This window comes from Syngnathus typhle, linkage group LG4 (assembly GCF_033458585.1).
Source record: "Syngnathus typhle isolate RoL2023-S1 ecotype Sweden linkage group LG4, RoL_Styp_1.0, whole genome shotgun sequence".
NCBI classification, from domain to species: Eukaryota; Metazoa; Chordata; class Actinopteri; order Syngnathiformes; family Syngnathidae; genus Syngnathus; species Syngnathus typhle.
The window spans coordinates 13,470,916-13,493,612 of NC_083741.1; the positions used below are offsets into that span (position 1 = coordinate 13,470,916).

Sequence of the window (22,697 nt, forward strand, 5' to 3'; positions counted from 1 at the left end):
TGAAGATGAGTTGGACGTCACAGTCTGGGTCGAGGCCGAGTTGGGAGTCAGCCACACAATGGAGGAGGAAGAAGAGCCCCAGCCGGGTCCATCGAGGAACAGAACCAGAGATGATGAGGAGGAAGAGGAAATGAGGAGCAGCAGCAGATATTTCCGCTGGTGGCACGAATTTGATAACAGTTCCGATGGCAGCACTGATTTAGATAATGACGAGCAAGACCCCATGCCTGCTGGAGCTAAGAAAAGGTCACGGGATGACTTGGACGGGAATCTGAGACTGCAGGGCGACCTGTCCCTGATGAGTCTGAGTGGGCATCACATTCACAGTTTCAAGAATATCGTGAACGAGGAACGAGGAGCTGCCAAGGTGGGCGGCTTTCATTTTGGCGGGCAAGAGACTATGGAAGACACGCAGTCCAGAGAAAACTATGATAAAGAAAATAAGAGCGGCAAGAAACGATTCAAAAGATGAGAAATGTTTTTGCTGTTGTCGGATGGGGGGGTGGGGGGCTAATGACTGCACATGAAGTTTTCACTTCATTTTAGAGCCACTTTTTATTGAGAGAATTGTTTTGAGTGAAGCAAATAAGTGATTTTTTTTTTTTAGTAGTGATGCAAGCAATAATAAATGTGATTTTTTAAGCCACAATCTTACCTTGATTTCAGACTGCTGCACTTGTCAGGAATTGTTTTTCTCTCTTATTGCTTTCCTGTCCACCCTTTTCATTGTTTACCAAAGGCTACAGTTGTGTCTAATTAGCATTTGGGAGTATGACTCTGCTGACTGAAAGGTCACCAACCTTGTGCGACAATGAAACTTAGCAAGTTGCCTGCTGACCATAGCGGTGTGCCACAGCCTTGTTCCTGTGGCACGTCTATAAAAAGAAACATAAGAATAGCATCATCATACTATGTTTGGGAACAATTATATAAAGCTTAAAAGATTGACATGTCTCCCAAAAAAAAATTCTACTGAAAGGGAAACTGATCTAGTAATTTTTTTTTTTTATAACTTCATACAAGCGCAAACTAAAATGAATGAATTTCATCATTGTAATAACTTTATTTCTAAAGCACTTTTCAAAATAGGTTACAAAGTGTTGTGCACACAATATTGTGAACATATACTGTAAAGGTCCAGCTACCATACGTTGAAAAAAGCAAAACCTAATAGGAAATTGTGCTACAGCTAAAGAAAGTGGCTTAGAATAACACAATAGCAGGTCTGATTATCAGGAATAAATAGTAATATTGTATCTTACACAGTTACTGCATGGGCCTGAGATACTTGGGCTTACTGGGTAAACCATTTCCTGCAAATCTGGTGAGACTGAAACATTAAGAACAGACAGAAACGTAATATGGCACTATTAAAATGCACCCACAAATGCACCGATCAAATACTATTGGTAAGTGGCACTCATCGTTTCATCCAGATCTAAGTAAAGTCTCTGGCATCTATTGTTTTAGTGGACAAAACATCCAGCAATTATTTCGAGCTATATGTCATTACGTGAAGAAATAAAGTACAGTATATACAATGTATGCCACTATATACGCCTTTATATGCCACGGGCTATAAATGACATTACAATTTGAATCAGGCAGGAAGCTTGACTGTCTCTTATATATAAATAGTATTTACATTAATCAAGTACAATCCTTTTAGGAACTATTATGAAATCTTAATATGACTTGTTGTGTAAAGTTACACATGTACACGTTTACTCTCACAATCTCAAAAGACAGATTTTCCAAACATAACAGATCAAGGTACTGCGTATAATACAATTTAGCTACATAGTAAGTGGTTGTTAGTGCATAAAGGGTGGGGGAATCTTAATGAACAAAATATCATGTAATATTTATAGTACTATTATCTGCAACAGGTTACACAACCTAACCCTCAAAACACTGAATTTGTTTCAACATGTTATTATCACGTTTTCTGATTCTTCCAAGGATGCTCCCAGCACATTCCTTAACAACCCAAATGTTGAGCTAAAATATGATAAATCATTAAATAAATACAAATAAGAAAAATATATACATTTTTGGTGAATCCAATTCAGTGTTGTTGGTTGGATCGTATCAGATCAGGTTTTGGTTTGTGCTTATGTATGATACTCATAGCTATAAGGAAGTGAAATTTGACCAAGATCCAAAATTCTTTCTCGCTGCCAGGGAACCAAACATCAATATCACAATCAAAGCCACTTAGTGATTTTGTTACTGGAAAAGGTTTTAACCTTAGCACTCTCAGAGTGCTTTTGTTGGATCCATCAATCCATTCATTTTCTACACCACTTGAAGGCTACCCCGGATAACCTTGCGTTAATGGCAGGGTACACCCTGGACTGACTCACGCAAAAACCGTTCATTCTCACGTTTTAGAGGCAATAACCACTCAACTTTACAGACATACTTTTGGCCTGTAGAAGAAAGCCAAAATAACAAGGCAAATACCAGCTTCGCAAAAAGTCCAAACCTGGCTCCCAACCCAAAGCAGATGTTATTTAAAGAAAACTCAATCGAAATCCACCATTAATAGTTTACATGTGATGTCTCCTTGACTTAAGCGATTGCCTCCTCTTCCTCTTCCTGTGGCACTGCTCCCTCCGCTCGGGCCAGGAGCAACCACCCTCGGTTGCTCGGAAGGCCTCATCATACTCATCGCTGTCACTGTCCGCCTCAGCCACTGGGAAAACTCTGCCTGGGAACACTTCTTCCAGCTTGGTCGCGAAAAAGGCCTCGAGGTCGCGGCCCGCTTGCGCCACCTCCGAATCGGGCTGAGGTTGGACAGGATGACAAAACGCTCACAGCACTCAGCAATAACCAGAACATAAAGCCAACAGATGGAAGTTAATCTATCAACTTACATAGTTGAACTTTGCACAGTTGTGGAACATGAGATAGACATCCGCCACAAACTGCTCAGGTGAGTTATAATGTTGTGTGCTCCTCTTGTTGAGTCGTGCTCGGATGATGGACAAGTCAATTGGCCTCTTGATGATCTGATAGTAATGACGAGCCTGCAACAAGAAGTATCGCCGTTTGATATTTTGACTTCAACCCTCAACCCAGCACCACTGATTTCAGATTCATCAACATTCATCCATCCTCTGATTGCTTGGTGAGAGCAAAACTAATCGACTTCTACAAGCAAAACATGTCCGTGCTGATCGGCATGATTACGTTTCATAATCTCTATCTCTGTTTGACTTTTTTCTGTTTTTGCCACATTAGCTAAATATTGATTAAGAATTGATTGTGTATGTGGCGCAGTTGCATATTGCCGATGCTATTTTGCAATCTGATAGCAATAGCTCCATTCACCTTGATAAGCGTAGCTAGTTTCTCGGTGCCTCAAGGACAACATTGAAGACATAGCATAAATATTCCAAGAACTTCACTTTTTGCATGGAGGCTTTTGACTTGCATTAATTTTCATGAAAGAGGAAAAGCAGGACTCACAAGTGGGCTGACAGGCTCGTGAAAGGGAGCACTCAGGATGTTATTGAGGATCAGGAGGGTCAGACGTTCACATTTCTAAAAGATAGTTTTTAAAAATAGAGCAAAAGCACAAGTGAGCGTGTGAATCATCAGCGATGGTTTGTAAAAGGATTTCCCACTTACTCTCTGATCACATGCAGACAAGCCATGCCCTGATGTGTGCTCCCCAAATGTTCTTCTATTTTCACAGTCATACTCAACTTCTGGTTGCGCAACATCTCTGCACAAGCTGCAAAGCCAGTCACCTCTGAAAATGACAAGTAAACAGTTGCTTTGGAGGCTAGCACTGAATCGATGAAAACTTGTACTCTGAGCGAGAGAATTGGAAACTTACGAAGGGAAGCTTAGCAGAGGTGGGATGTGACACGACAAATGGTAAACCTTAGGACAGCGATCACAGCATAAAAGGTCCCCACCGATCAGACACACTCCACAGAAGTCCTCACTCTCAGTTTCCTCATTGTCCGCCTCAACTGCTTCTGTCCTCCTTGGCAGGCCAGGATTTGCAATTAGAAGTGGCCTCTGAGCAGGTCCAATGGTGAAGTCTTCCTCGAGGTCAGAACGCAGAGGCTGTGGGTCATCTGGAGTTTCATGCTCAGATTCTATGTCAAGTTCAGACTCCACAGAGTCCTGAGAATCCACATGCTGATCGGACAGATGCTCTGAATCTTCTTCTGCGTCCACCATGACGTCAGCTTCTGGTTGGGCATCTGATTCGGTTTCTGCGGCACCTGAGTCTGCATCAGCACCTAGTTCTCCTTGCCCGTCTTCAGAGCCTGCTCCTGAGGCTGATTCTGAAAATGCGTCACATTCAAAACTTGGATCAGAAGCCTCCATAGACTCGTTTCTGTTGCAGCTTTTCAGAACTTCATTCTCTTGGCTTGGACCTTCCAGTTCTGTCTCTGAGGTGAACTCCGGTGATGTATCCGAGTCGAATTGTTCTTCGACTTGAGAGGCGACAGCCTCTTCTGAGACTGACTTGGGGTCAGAGTCAGAGTCAGAGTCAAAGTCGAGTGCAGAGGTATTATCCAGAGGGTCATCAGGTGGCAATGTGGATGCTTTTGGAAAGCTGGCCCTTGGGCGAGTATCCCACTCACTGTCAACAGTGAGCCACTGATGATTTTTTGGAGACCGTGATGATGTAACTGCGTGGGTCTTTATGGTATCAGGACCTCTTGACACAGCCTATAAGAAAAAGGATGTGAAGAAATGTCAGTACTCTGTATAGCTTTAGACATCCTGATGATACTTGTATGTTACATTGTGCCAGGTTTGCTGCTGCAAATTATCCTTCTCCATCGTGCCAGCAGGTAAGGGGTCGCTCTGCCTTCGTCCATGTGGGGGAAGTTGAGAGATAAGAACTTTTAGGCGTTCGAGGCAAACCACTGGAACTCTGGCTCTTTCGGAGTCTCTCTCAGAATCTCTGATGCTTCACAAGGACATGAGTGATAAAGTGTAAAAATTGTAAACACCTCAGCTTATATAAATACCACGCTTGACTCTGCATACCCGTTATGACCGTTTCTTGACACACTGTGCCTTTCCTTGGCATCATGACGACCCTCGTCATTTAAGTATGGAGGATCTAACAAGGGGGTAAATACGGAGCTTAAATCGCATCATCAGTGATGTTAATAAGTTTAAGAATTTGTCACTTCCCATCACCTGGCTCAGTTTTATAGGAGAGTAATGGAGCCCGCCGACTCCTGGTCAGGATTACGTCGGCTGAGGTTTCCTTGACAATGCAAAGAACACCATCTGAAGCTCTTCTCTGCCTCGAGTCTGCACCGACATACTAAACACAGAATAATCACCATTACAAATTGTGTTTCAAGACTTCACCAGACACTTGAACTTAAATCTGTATGTGTGGAATCCTATGTATGAAGTATCTACCTTCCTTGTTGTCATATTTGGAGCTCCCACATCAGGACTGTGAGTAGATCCGGTTGGCCTTTCAGAATAAGAGCCGCCGGCTGGCGCTGCTAGCTCTACAGGGATACTCTGTGAACGTATCTTCCCGCCTGTGCAGGCTGAACTTGGGTTGAGTCTGCACTGCTCCACATTAGAGCCACAATTGTTGGCTGTCACCGACACCTCCAGGGACGTAGATCTCTGTGGGGAACACGCGTGAGCATAACTCAACAGTGTTTCAAGCTGTGCCACATGCACAGGTGCACCTGTTTGTGTCATGAACAGCAGACAGAGCGAGGATGTGCAGACAACAAAAACATCAGTCAGAGCCTAGCCTGGCATTAATTCAAAGCAAGTGGTCCTTCAGAATCACAGCCGCATAGATTACTCTCATTGTTTATGCAATGAAAGGATTGTTTACAGCAATAACTACGGCATGTCAATTCCTCATTTAGAAAGCAGTGTGTTCCTTTCATGAAAGTAGAAGCAAGGAATTGCCCTTAGGCTGAACATCAAATCTGAACAACAAAGAATGTTTTTTTTTGTTTTTGCTTTGACTTGAGGTGCTAGTATTGTATGGTGGCATAATGTATTGCATTTGTCTGACATCAAATCGAGCGTCTTCAAAAAATTGAGACGAGTCTTTAGCTGGTGCAAGTGGGAGGCTGGAAAATCATTTGCTTTTTATACACGCCCTTCTTTCCAAATTGAGGTCAGGACGATACAGAGCACCTGCTCCTGAGGATCATGCGATTAAAACAGTCACCTGCTCCGTACCTCCTCAGCAGATATAGTATGAAGGATTGTGACTGCTTCAGAACATACTTTAATCCTTCTCAGAAATGGTGGGGAAATTTGTCAGAGTGCTAACGGAAGCTGAAATGAGAGTTCCACTATTCCCTGAGTGGCTCATTATCATGGCAGGTTAAGTTACAGGAGTCATTACACTCAAGTGGTTTTATGTCATGTTCACAGGCTGTGACACAGAAATAATGCATCTCGGTGCTTCTGTCGCTCTCTTTGTGATCAAGCATCCTGAGGATTTTTAGAGGGATCATTATTGTGGTTGTGTCAGTAAATTGTAACTGTGTTTTTGGATGCTTTGATGTGAAATACGAAAATTCAGTTTCTCTGTCATCCTTTCGTCATGAAAGCAGAAACTACTTTGTGTTGTACCATCTGTTTTCAGGCAAGCTGTCAGCTGTGAGATGTGATCATTCTGGCAATAAATTAAACTGTGCGTTTTTAGTTAAAGGACTTTGTAGATTGTAATTAAAATAGAATAATCTTGCTCTCTCTTAAAAATACAAGTAAATCAGTCACTGCCTGGGTGCCACCATCATTTTTGGGTATTCATTTAACAGAATTTTGTTTGTGCCATTGAGTGAATGATATGAATAATATGAAATGGTTTTGAATCTGTGCAGGTTTTTGAGAAGTATATACGTACAATAAGTATTTTATTCACATCATCTGCAGAACGTAATTCATTACTATTATGATTGTGCTGTTTTATTTTGTATTTTTTAATCCCTTATTAAACAATGCAGTAGTTGGAAAAACGTTCTCTCACCCGGCCAGTCGTTGGACCTTGTAGTAACAGGGCAGGAGTGATTCGCTGCTGTTCTTTCCTCAGATCTGCTGCTGAAGAAACCTGAACCTGTTGCTGTTGGACAGAACTCTTCTCGCTTCTGTTGGGAAGTGGCCACTCATGTTCTGCCACAACTCTTTGTCCATGACTCTTCTCCACTCTGCATCGCTCATCCTGGCTTTCCTCAGCCACGACGTCTTGCTGCGCAATCGTATCACAGAGTACCTCCTGCAGACTTGCGCTGCTCGATAACGTCTCCTGTGATGGGACGTGGCTTGGGTTTGATTGAGGTTGGTCTGCACTCTGCAGACCGTTGCTGACTGGAAGCGACCTTCTCTGGTGATGGTGACGGAGATGAGATTCGGGAAGTGACTGGGGCTCGGAGGTGCTTGCATGTGGCTGGGATGTAGGCCTACGACTGCAATTACTCTGGATTGTTCCTCTGAGGGGGGCATGTGATGGAGGCGAAGGGCATTGGGAAGATGTTTGCAAGGCACAGGAATCACTTGAGTCCCAGCACCTCAGCAGCTGCTGGCTCTGCACCTGCCACCCCGGGCCAGTTGGAACATAGCTGGACTTGTAGAGTGGACCTCCGACCTGGCTCTTGTCCAGATCTGTCTGAGAAGGCATGCCATGCAGGCAACACACTTGGGGCTCATAGCACATCTGGCAGCCACAGGCAGGCTCTCGTCCTCTGTGGCAAACGGGTGGCAGAGCCAAGCATGGGATAGGCTGGGGCCTTAGAACGGTGGAGCATGCCAAGCCCTGAGGGTAGTGACAGTTTCCACCTTCAACAGTCAGCTGACCTGCGTAGCACACAGTTACAGTAAAACACGTGCAGATAAATGGCCCACTCAATCATTTATTGTCAGTAAGGAGTATGATTTAGAAGGGCTGGAAATGGTGCCCTGAAGGAAGGTTTTTTTTGTAGTTAATAGCGTTGAAATTAGTAGTATTAATTCTTACTTTATTTGTTTAATGTTAGTAACTTTTAAAAGAAAGTAGTATTTTTTACAACTATTCAGTAAGAGGCAACGTCTCAGCTGCAACTGTTATTGAAGGAGCATTTGAAATATGAGCCTGTGAGAAAAGAGACTCTCCTGTTTATGGTCACATTTATACTTTAGAGCAAAAATCTCATCTCATTCTTGTGGACTCAATCTCGTGAGACTTTTTGGATTTGTATCTCGTCCCATCCCTATCGTTGTCTTACCTAAAGAGGACATCTGTTTGGTCCAGTAGCTGGCATCCCAATTGAATTTGATTTTCACAGGATTCCAAGTTTCAGACTGCAGTAAGGAGTCACGCAATTGTTGCATTTGCAGAGAAATCTGAAAGGAAAAATAAATCATCACGTAAAGGGATTTTACCATTTCATTTCCTTCCGCTTTGCTGGAACAGATTAACATCAGGATTCTGTTGGCGTACCAGTCTCCTGCTGAAGAGCACTGGGCCCCGGCAATGGTGGGTCGTCGCCCAACTGATGAACTTCTGCAAATGGTTGAGTTGGGCACATGTCTCTATTGCCCCCTGCAGCTGGTCTTCCAGAGGCTGCTGTAAGTCCTCTGAAATTTTCTGCAGAGGAACAGTAACATCTCTTGTGGCCACTGGCACACAGGGACCAATCACCAAACGACTCTCCACTCAATTTCCGTACGTGTTGTCTTAAGATAATTTGATTGAGCACACTGGGTTTTTGTTTGCTTCCTTTAAGGACTGATAACTGATTCCTTACACGTACAAACGCTAACTGGCCGAGAGATAAGAAGGAAAGAAAAAGGAAAAGTAGTTACCTCCAGTTGCTCTATTAATAGGTTAGCTCGTTTGTTAAGCTCGTTCATCATAATCATTTTTGCCATCTTAATCTGGTTCTCAGCCTTCCTGTGTGCAATCTTAACTCCATGAACTCTGCAGAAAGACAGAAAATGGGAAATAAAGCTCATTTGGGAGGTCAAAAAAAATCCCACTTGCATAAGATTGTAAAATAAATTCACAAAGCACAATGTTCAGTCTACAATGGATGCAAAAGATCAACAAAAAAAAATTTCCACCATTGATGTGACCTTATAACCTGTACAACTCCAATGGAAATAAAAATCTTGTTTTTCTGACTATATTTTGCTTTTTACCAGAAGCCTAAAGGTTGTGTTCTAACCCAGAGTGCTGAGTTGTTCACAATGCCTTCACCTTGTGAAAATCCTGAGTTCCACCTGAAGAAAACAGCCCCAGAGCATACTTTGACTACATCCTAGGGTCAAGGAACAACAACAGGAGATTCATTTATGCATGCCCTAGCCTTGCCTAATAAAAACAGTACTTTGCCACCATTTAAAATGAGGGCATTTGTTATGTTAAAATCTTGCTGTCACAATATGACACACAAGTGAAGTCCCTAATTTCTTTTGACCCGAACCAACCTGTCCTCTATCTGCTTTGCATTGTTCTCCACTGCAGACCTCCTCTCTTCCACTTGTACCATTAGGCTTTCAAAGAGCCATCGCTGATCCTGGAGAGCCTTCCCAATCTGCACCACCCTGCGCACATTAGGTGTAGCATTCACAGCAGGCACCGCAGACGGGAAGTTCATGAATAAACAACGCCAGAAGGAAATGCGTTTCTCCCGGGATGCAGGTGACCTTAGAGCCGACTGCAACATCACCGAAAAACAAAAGCATATGAATACTGAATAGATATGAGGTGAGCCAAGGGGAGTGTTTATGCAGATAGTAATGATAAAAGTGGAACTTTTTAACCTGCACTAAGTCCTTCTTTGCCGTGTCCTTGTGCTATCTGAGCGTGCATGTGTGAGGACTGACCTGTGGGTTTTGTGGGAGGACAGGTGACAGCCGCTGCAGCAAAGGAGGTCACAGGACTCACAAAGCAGCTCGAGGGGCTGCTGTCCATGGGAGTGGCACATAAGGAGGGAGCAAGGATACGACCCTGTACCTGACCAAAAAAAAAAAAGACAATATAATAAATAATTACAAAACAGGCAACTAGGGATGCACCAAGCAGGAGCATTTGTGCAACAGGTGGGGATGCATGCTAACTAACCACCTCATGAGGGACTATATGCATACAAATATCTGGAAAAATAGTTTTGAAGGACCTATTAATTTAACATTAGTGTATTGTTAACGGTGGCACGGTGGAGCACTGGTTAGCACGTCCGCCTCACAGTTAGAAGGGTGCGATTCAAACCTTGTGTGAAGTTTGCATGTTCTCCCCGTGGCCGCGTGGGTTTTCTCCGGGCACTCCGGTTTCCTCCCACATCCCCAAAATATGCTTGGTAGGCCGATTGAGCACTTCAAATTGCTCCTAGGTGCGAGTGTGGAAGATTGTTCGTCTCTGAGTGCCTTGCGATTGGCTGGCAACCGGTTCAGGGTGTCCCCTGCCAACTGCCTGATGACTGTTGGGATAGGCTTCAGCACGCCCGCGACCCCCATGGGGACAGAGCGGTACAGAAGATGGATGGATGGATGGATGGATGGATGGATGGATGGATGGATGGATGGATGGATGGATGGATGGATGGATGGATGGATGGATGGATGGATGGATGGATGGATGGATGGATGGATGGATGGATGGATGGATGGATGGATGGATGGATGGATGGATGGATGGATGGATGGATGGATGGATGGATGGATGGATGGATGGATGGATGGATGGATGGATGGATGGATGGATGGATGGATGGATGGATGGATGGATAAATGTATTGTTTTGATGCCACCCCTTTGGTATCTTTGTGCTTAGGAACTATGTTGAAGTAAACTGAGAAGCTTTACGTACTGCTTTGGTGCATCTACAATATGTCCTTACTATTCATTGCTACAGATCATCCAACTGCATGAATTCAGACAGTTAAGTTTGCCACTACAAAACCAATCTGAGTGAGTCAGCGACAAAGAAAGTGAACAATATTTCAAGCGATCCAATCAAGTGTTTGATGCCGCAGCCAGCTGCACTCCAAAATAACTTTCATTCGCTTGGAAATAGGTCAGCATGGAGAGTGCCAAATACAGCCTTACTGCTCTTTGTTGGCCACCTCACCTCGGCTGACCCGCTCAGGCGCTCGCTCACACTTGCGTGGCTTATGAGCGCAACGTTGTTCGGCATTCACAAACCTAATGTGACTGCCCACTTCCTGTCTGCCAGCTCTTCTCATACTGCACACGTACTAAGACAAAGGGCTCATCATGAACGAGCGCAGAGGACAAACGAGTGGTCTACAAAAGCTTCTACACCACTTGAGACTCTTTAAATAGCTGCAAGCTAATATTAGCAAATAATGAAACCTTACAGCCTCTTTACAAATCTGGGACACTTATTTAAATAAAAGTGTGACTCAAATAGCGATCTTCAGGAACCATTTACTACTTTTACTAAAAGGCATACCTTAAATAATGGCCTGGGGTGTATTTGAAGTAATGTATGCCTTTGGTGTTTTTAAAGAAGAAAAATAGGATCTCCATAATGTATTATTAAAAAGACTGTGAAGAATGAAACACTTTTTTTCAAGTCAGACATTGTAGGTGTGCTCATCTTGGCCACCTGAGACAGTAATAAAGGCAATAAAAGTTTGTCATTGACGTTTGATGTTTACTAACGATAGTTTTCTTGGTAAATAAAGTGGACAGGAATTGGTAAACATAATTTTTTCGATGGGATGCAATTTTTTAAATGAAGGGCATTTACTACAAATACTTTACTTACAAAGTATGTATACGATAGCTGATAAAAAAATAAATAGGCACGTTTAAAGTATAACAGCAAGTTTTGACATCTTTGATTGCAATTTCACTGAGAAATGATACTACTTTTACTTGAGTATTTATTTCACTGAGTTGTTAAGTAATTATTTGGAGGACTTCTTTCCTCATGTAGTAAGTCATATTTTTGTAAATGGACAGTATTCTACCCACCTCCACTCGCTGAACTTTATTTTGCTGATTACTTTATACCATACACTTGATGACATACTGTGTCTGTATTTTCACTTCCTTACTTTGCCAAAAAAAGACTTAATGATAGTTTTCCCCAACCTCCACAAATCATGACACGATCTTAAAACACTTGAATAGGAAAAAAATGTGTATTCAATTGGACTTCTGATTGGGACCCGGGGCAGAAAATACAGGGACATGGAGGATCCGGAACACCAAACTGTCAGACGGGCCAGTAAAGAAAAGTAGAATAAAGGACTCAATGAAAGAAGGCTTGCCTGGTCCAGAGCCGGAGTCTCTCTGGTGCAATTCGGGCCTTTGCTGGTCGTGCAGGTCTGTGCACTGGGATGACGCTGTGGCTCTCTGATGCTGATGCACATCTGTGCACTGGTAACACAACCACTTGTTGCACAGTGTGCACAAGCTCTGTGCAAGTGTCATCTCTGAGCACTCTGAGCAACTCTGATGAAGGGGAACAGAAGGAAACAACACTTTTAGCAGAAAGAACAAAACAAAGAGGTGAGATCTTTTTGCATACTCTCACTCGGTTATAGATTTGTTGTCACCCTGTAGACATGTTTTATTTGGATCACATTCACATGTGTCTATGTTCGTAATCAATGTTAGGGCTAAACAATTGACCAAATTCAAAACAACATTGCAAGTAGTAGAATGTAATTTTAAAATCGCAAAAGCTACAAGTTGGGAAAAAAAATCAATTAGTCAACACACTTTATTTTTTTTCTATTTGTGTTGTGTATTTTACTTATTTCCTTATTTATTTATTAAGAGTGAAGTTAGATTTATTGCACAACTTTATTGTCTATGTGCATAACTTTTAAGTGTCTTTTGTAATCCTGAAGGTTAACTTCAGTGAAGCTTTCACCAAAGAGTCATTGATTAGATCAGCATGAATAATAATTTTGAAGAATATAAAAATATTTCTATTTTTAGGAGTGCAGACAGAAACATACTGTCAAAACCTCAGCAAAATGTGTATGTGGTACACCAAAGCAACAAACCACATGCTGTGCACAGCAAAACAAATTATCAATGCAATCCAAAACCTTACCTTCTCCATTTCTGTGCCTTGGCAGAGTGGCGTCGTCTTTGCAAAGAAAAGCGTGTGCCGCCTGGCCCCTCCCTTGGCAGCGGGAACACTGAGAACGCTTCTACCTCAGGCTGGAAGCTCTGTACCCCGGAGGAGACCGCTCAGATGACAGCCTCACGACACGCTCTCCTCCTCACTTCATCCGGGCGAAGGACCCCCCCTCGCTGCTGCGGAGGAGAGAGAGAGAGCGAGAGGGTGTCACACTTAAATTCATCCCCTGCTTGCACCGCACAAATTGGGAAAATGTCCCTTTTTAAAAAAGACCATGCATAATAATTGGGAATTAGGGAGATGAGATAATTATGTTGTTTTGTTTTTTTAATAGGGCAAAATTTCCGCGGAAGCTCTTTTTATGGAATGGAGGAGAGGACATTTCTTTGCCAGCAGGTAGGCAAGTCCAAAAGAAGGATGTTTGGGACAAGACAGAGGCAGCTGTGGCCTTCTTCCGCAGCCCTGTGTCAGCATGAGTGTGAGGGCATACAGGAGCTAATGTGGCTCATCAAAAGCAGGTCAGCCTCTGATAAGCTCCAGATGGGACCGGGTTACATTCCTGCAACCCGTGCTAAAATTATGAAATCAATTAAGATTCTCGCGCAGACTGAATGAGATCATTACAATCTAGACCACAGCCCGGATGGGTGATTACATCAACCGATATTAGGGCTTCTCAAATTAATAATTATCATCCGGAGTTTTAACAATTTTAAGGTTGACATAATCTCAGGTTCTCATAAAAAGGGTAAATGCAACTCTGTCAAAGATGTGGCCGCTACGGTTTTTATATGGAAGTCATCACTTTATGGCAAAGAAAATGGAGCAGAAGATATGTGGTTCAAGGTTAAAGGAAATGACCCACAGATTCCGTTTTGCCAGTAATTTCACTCCTTAGGTTTCTGCATACATTTATGGTCTAAATCTAAAGCAAAATACGTACATCATACACCCAAAGTTGGGTCAAATTATTCAGTTTTTTATGAAACATTATGGTCACTGTATCAATTGAAACACAAGGTAAAATTTGCACTGTGCAAGCTTTTATAACTAAAAAAAAAAATTAATTATCTAAAAAATCCTGAATAAATTAAATACATATTTTCAATTAGCTTCAAAAATATGTTTGGAAACACATAAGCCTATCTTAAACTTGCTGACCATCTTAATAAGCCAATTCAATGGTTATCAGATTTTTTTGTGTTGCAAAAGCTCTCTGAAGGTGTTATTTGTCTGCCTGACAACAACCTTCGCAGCAGGCTGACCTACAAATGTGGTAAATTTCACATCCTTGGGTGCTTCAGTAGGGTGCTCAGAGCAAATCCCTTCCCCGCAGTGTGCCCATGGACCCAATTTGAAAACACAATTAGTCGGTCGTCATTCACTCGGCTTTTAATATGGGCACAATGGAACAAAAAGGGCACAGAGCTGTCTCCTGTTAGCTTCCATTGCACAAAGCTAGAATAACATGCCAAAGGCATCACAGTTTGTCTGTTGACTGCCTTTTACTAAAGACCCCTCACGAGAGATTAAAAATTTGCTGTCCAAATTATGGAATGCACCTCCTTTTGAAACAAGAACTACTCTTCATGGAGTATTTTCAAAAAGCAGATAAATGAATAAAATAAATACACAGGATGTTGAACTAGATTGGTGTGATTTATTTTGTAGTTTAATTCAATTTAATTGTATTTATTATTTTATTTGTATTTTTATTGAGTTATGAATTTAATTAACATTTTTTTATTCCAATGATTCAATTTGATTATTTTGATTGGAATTGTGTTTTACTATAAATGACTGTATTCCATAAGCAGATTGCTTTTTTTATTTTTTATTTTACTTTTAATGTAATTTCATTAGATTTCCAATGTTTTCATTTCTGTTTTCATTCAGATTTATTTTTGCCTTTTTATCCTATTATTGGTATTATTTTCTACTTTTTAGTTATATTCCTACTTTTATTTTTTATTTGATTACACTCATCTGCGTTTTTGGTTGTGTTAACTGTAAAACGTATGATTGATGATATTATACTGTATTACACAGCCAAATTGTTTTGATTCTTTTGGGATTTTATTTTGTTGTTCCCAACTGACTTTGGGTGAGAAGTTGGCTACGACGTAGACTGGTCAGCCAGCAACCAATCTCGTGCTACCAATTATAGAGTGACATTATGCAATTGTATTGTGGATCTAGTAGCTCTAAGTGGTATTAATTGTACCAGTAGCGTGCAGGTATCCACTATTGGATGCACAACTTTGCCTCACCAGTAACGTCGTTGTCCAACTAATATACCCAAGTTGTCCAAGAACTGTTTAGAATTATCATACAAATTATCATACTGTTTTAAAAGGAAGTAGAGCAGTGCAAAACAACTATACGAATAGGACATATATGTGACTAGCGCGCAGTGGACAAATGACGTTCTGATCTCTAACTGTTCAAATGTGATAGTGAGAAAATAAATTTCCCCCTCGTCTTGTGATAATGATCCACCTGAGCATTAAAATGTCTCAAATGCAAAATCACGCCCCGCCTCCCGCATCAAGCGCCTGCAGCTTCAGCATCGGAACACATTTTGGGAGATGACGCACCTATCTATCGTGGCAGCGTGGCGCAGTATAATAATAAAAAAAAAATCAACATTACACAACAACCCCCGACAACGCCGATCACAAACATTAGGTTTATCACTAATGCTGGCAAAATAATGTTTGGAGTAGTCCGAATGGGCTAGTTTAAGTGCACCCTGAAGTAAACATCCTACCAGGTGTGCGTCAATTCCCTGTGCGCAGCTCCAGTCCCTCCGAGACTTTCTTTCTTCCTCTTCCCTGAGTGTGTCACAGCTTCAATGTCAGCCTCCCAAATTTTGCTTCGTGCACCCTTCTTCGACTTGTTTGTTAGTTGTGTGTTTTTGAACCTTGCTCTCATGCAGCATCTCAAGCGTCGGTCACCGCCAGCGGATGTCGCTCTTTGGGCCGGTCAGATTTGGGAGCTTCGCATCTCGCAAATTTATCGCGAGACTCCGTAGTTCTCGTGGATTACTTCTGACGTCTTGTATAACGGGACAGTTTCTTTCCTAATAAAAACAGAAATGTAGATCATTCACGGGTGATTATTTAGGCACTAATGTTGTAATACTGTCCACTTTGATCACTTCAACACATCATCATGGTCAGCAGCAACACTCTCATCATGAGGTTGAAACCCTGTGCTTAATTTTTCACTTCCTTTCACCTTTTTTTCCACACTGTACTAATTCTGCTTCACTTCGACAACTGCCTATAATAATTGCCCAATAGTAAGATTGCCTCTGAATTGATGGTACTGCTACCATAGTTGCACACAGTGATTCTTCTTACTTGGAGTGAAGAGTTAAGTGCAGACAAGCAGTGGAAAAGAAACATGTCAGCCCGAGTCAACAGGGAACTAATGAGAGCATGGCAGTGACAGCCACCAGTGATGAAACCAGACATAATTAGGTTAACATAGCTGCTGTTAGACTTACCAGGCCGTATGGGATTTCTGCAGAGGCCTCGGTGGATGCTGGGTTTAACCTGCTTCTCTTTGGGACACTTGAATGATTTAGAGGAGACAACCAAAGATCGTGACGAAGTTAAGCATGTACACCATCATTCTGAGTTGTTTTAATGAAGATTTTTATTGAAAGATTGCAAAATATCTTTACAGTTCACCTTCTTGATGCACTTTGGAATAGATTCCGATGCTTCTGCCTTGAACTGATGCAGCATGGAAGCATACAAACTGTACATTTTATGCCATTGTCGTGTCACATACACTCTTTACAAGTCTACCAGTGGTTTCAGTATGGCCAACCTGCTGTGTACCCTCCTGCCATGGTTATAGTTCATCCTCTGACCAGTATCAAGGCCAGCTCACATTGAAATATGTACTGTACAAGTTTACATAAAATAACTGCAGAACGCCAGGCTTGAAATTGGGACGTGGCCACCTCAGTTCTTCTTGTGGAGAAACTTCATTTTGCTCCCTGGAAACGTCCAAACAAACCATAGTAATTAGTTTTTATGTAACGCGACTTAAATCATTTTGATAGCACACTTAGAATAAATAAATAAATGATTAACGGCTAGTCATAGTTTTACATTTCCCCATTCATTTTCCATAATTAGGATCGTGGCTGAGCTGGAGCCTATCCGAGGTGACTTTGGGTTCCACAGTCAATTACAGGACACATATAAACAACCAACCACATTGGAAAACACACCGATGAACAATTCATTCTTGAATTAAACTAATACTGCATGGATTTGAATTGCACTCATTCTTTTAAGAAGGCCTTCAGAAACCTCACCAAGGCCTTTGAGGAACTTGTTGACGCCACTCTGTTCCGTGTCTGGCAGCTCCTCCAGATACTGATCCACCCTCTGCTCGAACAGACCTGTCCCGGTATAGCCACAAGAAGGCAGTATTACTCCAGCGGTAAGCAGTACAGCTTGAACACAAATGAGCTCAACATTCAAAACAGAGTGGGAATATGAAAAGCTGTTTGAACGTATTCCTTTGCCAACAAACAACATGGAGCCAAAGTTGTCAAACATACAGAAGGGGAAAACTGTTACTGGTAAGACACAGTCATCCTACTAGCCAGCCCACTGGACTAGTATTATTATCTCAAGCAGGATACAGAAGATATCAAATAAATTGCCTTCCTTATGTGACAAACTGAGAGTCTACCTTTGGCACGATTCTTCCTGAGCTCTCGGTCTTGGATGAAGCCGGCGAACATCTGCGACTCCATAAAAACCCCCAGGAAACGGCGAATGCTCTTGGACGCCACCGACTTGCGGAAGGCGTCCCTCTGGAAAAGGCGCTCGCCGCGTTCGTTCTGGGTGATGAACAGAGAGTAGTGACCGATTGTCTCCAGGAAGAAGCGAATGAAGGCCTCCGACACCAAACTGTTTAAAGAGTTGTACTCTGCAAACACACAAAAGGAGAAAATAACTTTGGATGGCAGGCTGACGTGTTTGAAAGGAAAGAAGAGGTCTTTTAGTTGCTCCTATTTTAAGGAGAAACAGAAGTTTGGCTCGACTGGGCAATAAAATGCACCCGCTGTTTTTGACAGCACAGTGCAGATTGAGCTACACGGCTCGTAAACTTTCCGTCCACTGGGCCTGAAATTAAGGAACAAGTGATCCCAATTAATGGACACTGTAGGTTTATGACCTTCAAGTTATTCCCCCAGTATCTCATTGAGCTCACAAAATCACAAAGCCACACAGATGGTAAAAAAAAAAAAAAAACTCTAGAAACTGCCTGAGGTATATAGAAGGTATTGTTGTACTTAACATGGAAGGCATGTTCAGTGTCACAGTGAGATAGTTTGTCGCTTCTTTACCTTCGTCCGACTCGCTGTCGGAGTCCTGACTGATGATATCGTTCCTCTGCTCCAGCGCTTGTTCCAGAGCTGCTTGAAGTTTCCGTGGCAACAGCGAGGCCTCGTCATCCATCTATAAACATACGTATAAAAAGACAAACAGCACAATCACTTGAGATAAACAACATTTTACGGGATGATTTTCAATGTGTTTTACAGCCTTGTTAAGGGACGTGCGCCACACGTTAAAGGACAAACCTGTCTGATGAAACGGTCAGTTCCGAGGTCCACCATTAATGCCTGATGAGAAGAAGAAAACTGTCAGAAAACAACATCATCGCATCGCTATTGTTTACACTCACTAAGGACAACGTGATGAAAATAGTGGTATCAAAATATTTGTCTTTACAAAATAGGGTTAAAAAAAATTGTTTGTGACATAACAGATAGAATAGAAAACCAATGGAAGTATAGAATTGTGAAAAATGGTTTGATACATGTGACAAGTACAACATACAAATAAAACTGCTTTGCCGTCTAATCATTTTATGAAATTGGTAGTGAGGTGAGGACAAACACACTGCACTCACTTCTTCTACAGGCAATTCTTTGAGCTTGGGCAAGGAGTTGGACAGCAGCCCCACCAGGAAGGGAGTAGGACAGCAGACGATGTCCAACATGGACCCGGGAAGAACGGGGATGAAGGTGTGTTGCCAGGAGAAGGGGTAGAGTAGCGCAACCACGGCATGCATGCAGCTGGACAGCGTACTGGCGGAGGGATGGGACAAACACGCACAATTACATCACTGCATTGCAGTAAATGAATCTGCTATGAAAATTTTGCAATATGTGTTGTTCCCTATTGGGGCTTTGTGGTGACCACCATTGGACAAACAAGGGGAAAAAAACTGAATTCTGTCACCACAGAATTTTTCAGATACTAAACTACAGTAAAATGATACTCGGAAGAGGTCGGACCTCTACCAAGGCTAGGGTTGCAAAATTCTGAAACTTTTCAGGTGAAGAAAATTGCGCAATTGCATCTTAGTCTAAAATAAGTGCCTTAATTGGACGACCTGTAGTTGAAAATAAATGCTGAACACTACAGCAAATTTTTATACAAACCCAGTTGACCTTTTACTTTTTACAGAGAGAGAGAGACATTCCAAAAGTGACTTGGGCAATTATTAAGCTATTAGTGTTATAAAGTTGCTGATCCTTTATACTTTGTCATTTTGTGGAAATGTTGTTTTATTTACATACAAATTTTCATGACATTTTTTTTAATCAAAAAATAACTTGTGATACCTTATAATACTAAACTTGTTTTAGAATACTATTAATTTAACAAAATGTTCCAATATTTTAATTTCTTTCTAGTAACTTTTCTTATTCAAGCTTTTTGTTTTATTATTAAAATATGTGACAGGCCAAGAAAAAAATGTGCAGTGGGCCGTACGTATAGCCACACACTTTATTGACTGCTATGATAAAATGAAATACATTTGTGCGTGAACCCATGTCGAGGCACATGGACACAGAGTTAGCATGATGAATTATTGAGTCACAACCACTGAACATGCTGCAACAGTTAAATCGGAGCCCCGTTGACGCAAATAGCCCCAAGAATGCAGCAGTTCTGTTCCCTTTTGACAGCTGCGGTATAACATCCAGATCCCAAATAGCAGCCCGTCTTTCTCACGATCCGTCACTTGTTGACAGTGGCTGACCCTCCTCCCCTTCCTCCTTCCCCCTCGTCCGCTACGTACACTGCAGTGTGTTTCACAAGAGAGTGAAAATAAACTGCGGCCCGATCAGATACACACACACGCACACAACAGACGACCAACAAATCAGTATGGATCAAGAACAAGACCCGAGGATCAAACATGGTATGCAAACACGCCCCACTTGAGATACACTTTTAATGAGAAATGTTTATCTGTGCTGGCTGTCATCAACAGTCAGCATAAACAAAACCTGCTCTATCCTATCTCACTTCACACACACACACACACACAGCCCAGTGAAACATAATCAATCTGCACTGATAGACTATGATAGCATGTTTGGTCATTTCGAGTGAAATGATCATCGCTAAAATATGTTTTCTTGACAGGGTAGAATTAAATTCCATTGGTTGAAACCCAAATTGGAGCATTTTCAGTCAATAAATAACAAGGAGCACTTGTCGTTTTGTTTTGGCCGATGGAAGGCTTGATAATTCCAAACAGATCAGTTCCCAACAGGGGCTGATGGGGCACAGATCTCGGAAGAGCTTCCTCACAGGCTAAACACGGACACACAAATGGTGATACCAAAAAGATCACTTAAATTGAACCGCCCCCATACCACCACCACTACCACACACACCACGGGAGAAGATGAACTTGCAGTGAAAACACTCAGCACTGCCTTTGCGGGCCACATAAAATGATGTGGCAGGCCGTATCTGTAGAAATATGAAGTATCTACAGTTTGTAAACAGTTCCGACTATATTTCAAGAAAATGTTGGGAATGTTCCAAAACTGTATAAGTCACATATCATGTGGGTAGAAAATCAGCTTCACTCCAGTGAGAAGCTATTGTCACTGGTGATTTAAAAAAAAAATAATAATAAAAAAATAAAAATAAAAAAAGTACTGTTTGCCGGTTGTACAGAATTCCAATTTCTGAAGTAATTGGGTGAGTTCAGTTAGAAGAAGGGTAAAAATAAATTGGACCCTTGTAACAACAAGCAGTTCTGACTCTCTGCTCTCACGTTCCTAACACAACTACAGCCATCCTTAACATTCAAATAGCTTTCCCGTGCGCGCTCATCTGAAAGCAACCAGAGAATGATGGAGACTCTCAAGAGGGAAGGAGGGGAGGAGGTGAATAGGCAAAGGTTGTCGTTAAGTGAGCAGGCGTAAACTGTGATGAGTGAGACCAACTGATGTGAAAATCAGCTGGTCCGTCTCCTCCTGTCTTGTCTCGTTTTTTGGACAACACCACATTTTTTTGAGTGTGTAGCTTTCAAAAAGATGTATACAATATAAATAAACATTCAATCATACTACTAATCGTTACATGCAGTAAAGTACGGGGATCCCACTCCGAAAATCAAACACTATCAAACAAAGTGATCTGCTACAATGGGTTTTATTACTAACACAAGGGAAGGCAAAGAAGTCTGAAGTAATAAAAATAAGCTGATAAATATGCTGACAGTTTGAAAAAAAATTTATAAGTAGGATGACTATTTTTTTGCACACAAGGCAAAAAAAGTCCATTACATTTATAGGGTGGGAGGAGCTTTATTTTGTGACGTGTTCTGTTGTTGTATTGTTGTTTTACAATATACGTTCTGTCAAGTGCAAAGTAAAAAGTTATCTTGTGTAAACTCTATAAATAAACGTTCATTGTGTTGTATTGTATTTATTACGGAGCAATAATAAATTTACTATATTCATTTATTATATAATTTTATTTCTTCATGAGTGTTTAGCATTATTAACTAATTGAACTTGACAACAGTGTTCACTCACAGTCTCTTCAGTTTACCGAGTCAAAGGTGGCATAGCCGATGGTGATGTCATCCAGTTAAACATTCGACATGTAAGAACAAACGATACGTTGGAAATAAATTACCCTTAAAGGAATGTAGGATAACAATGTCCTTGAAAGTGTGTGAAATTCCAGTACAATAGTAACATGCAGACTGAATGGCTACAGAACAAAGAACTATTGTCCAACAGCTTTTCCTCTCACTGTTCTCTCTTTTTTTTCGGATGTAGATTTCTAGGGAAAGACGCATACATAATGTTCCACGGAGGAGCTATTTTGGGAATGAATAACGTGCCAAGAGCCCAGAGGGAGCAGCCCTTTTATCATGGCAGCCATTAATACGACATTGATGCAAGGAAATAAGAGCCCTGCACGTAAGCATGCTTACTAATCCAAACAGAGACCCATTAGTCAGCAACTCCACCGACTCTATCATTAAGTCTTGTCGATTTTGTAATTATCGTGACTCACGATGTTATCTCCTCTGACATCGTCCGTTTGGTTTAGTGATTTCGTGTCAACACTTGCACAGGTGGGCTGACGGGTACGGCGTCAGAAGACAAACGGTGACGGCCGAGCAGCACACAGGAAGTGCATTCTGTCCCCTGCGCAGTCACTGCCCTTGCTGATGTTTGTTTAAAGTGGCCTATTTTGTGTGGGGACTCTTTTGCATCTCCTCCCTCGCCGCCAGCGTTTGAAAAACGCCTCACTAGCCTGCG

General features: G+C 41.8%; 2 protein-coding genes across 3 annotated transcripts in view; both read right to left on the minus strand.

Moving 5' to 3' along the window:
* Nucleotides 1–1,039: 1,039 nt before the first annotated feature.
* On the minus strand, nucleotides 1,040–9,961 carry trim66 (tripartite motif containing 66). The gene is made up of 15 exons (XM_061277456.1): nucleotides 9,835–9,961; nucleotides 9,436–9,552; nucleotides 8,812–8,926; nucleotides 8,447–8,593; nucleotides 8,232–8,349; nucleotides 7,001–7,824; nucleotides 5,410–5,628; nucleotides 5,179–5,308; nucleotides 5,023–5,098; nucleotides 4,774–4,942; nucleotides 3,848–4,698; nucleotides 3,637–3,760; nucleotides 3,475–3,549; nucleotides 2,880–3,032; nucleotides 1,040–2,789 (listed from the first exon to the last, which is right to left on the minus strand). The coding sequence occupies exons 1-15, from the start codon at nucleotides 9,933–9,935 to the stop codon at nucleotides 2,553–2,555; spliced, it is 3,456 nt and encodes a 1,151-aa protein (XP_061133440.1). The 5' UTR covers nucleotides 9,936–9,961; the 3' UTR covers nucleotides 1,040–2,552.
* Nucleotides 9,962–16,717: 6,756 nt separating this feature from the next.
* dennd2b (DENN domain containing 2B) overlaps nucleotides 16,718–22,697 on the minus strand; it is a 31,072-nt gene continuing 25,092 nt past the window's right edge. For both annotated transcript variants that reach the window (XM_061276585.1, XM_061276584.1), the window contains exons 15-20: nucleotides 19,022–19,199; nucleotides 18,690–18,731; nucleotides 18,453–18,564; nucleotides 17,792–18,031; nucleotides 17,409–17,495; nucleotides 16,718–17,084 (exon numbers count right to left, since the gene is read on the minus strand). In XM_061276585.1, the coding sequence (XP_061132569.1) occupies nucleotides 17,050–17,084; nucleotides 17,409–17,495; nucleotides 17,792–18,031; nucleotides 18,453–18,564; nucleotides 18,690–18,731; nucleotides 19,022–19,199 (694 nt within the window). In that variant the 3' untranslated portion in view covers nucleotides 16,718–17,049. The remainder of the gene's footprint in view (nucleotides 17,085–17,408; nucleotides 17,496–17,791; nucleotides 18,032–18,452; nucleotides 18,565–18,689; nucleotides 18,732–19,021; nucleotides 19,200–22,697) is intronic.

Bases quoted from the DNA above. Each gene is read 5' to 3' on its own strand.
- trim66 (XM_061277456.1), bottom strand. From the start codon at position 9,935: ATGTGCCACTCCCATGGACAGCAGCCCCTCGAGCTGCTTTGTGAGTCC. The intron at 5,099-5,178 runs GTGATGGGAAGT...CCCCCTTGTTAG, and splicing joins CTCCTATAAAACTGAGCCAG to ATCCTCCATACTTAAATGAC. The intron at 3,761-3,847 runs GTAAGTTTCCAA...TGTCATTTTCAG, and splicing joins CCTCTGCTAAGCTTCCCTTC to AGGTGACTGGCTTTGCAGCT.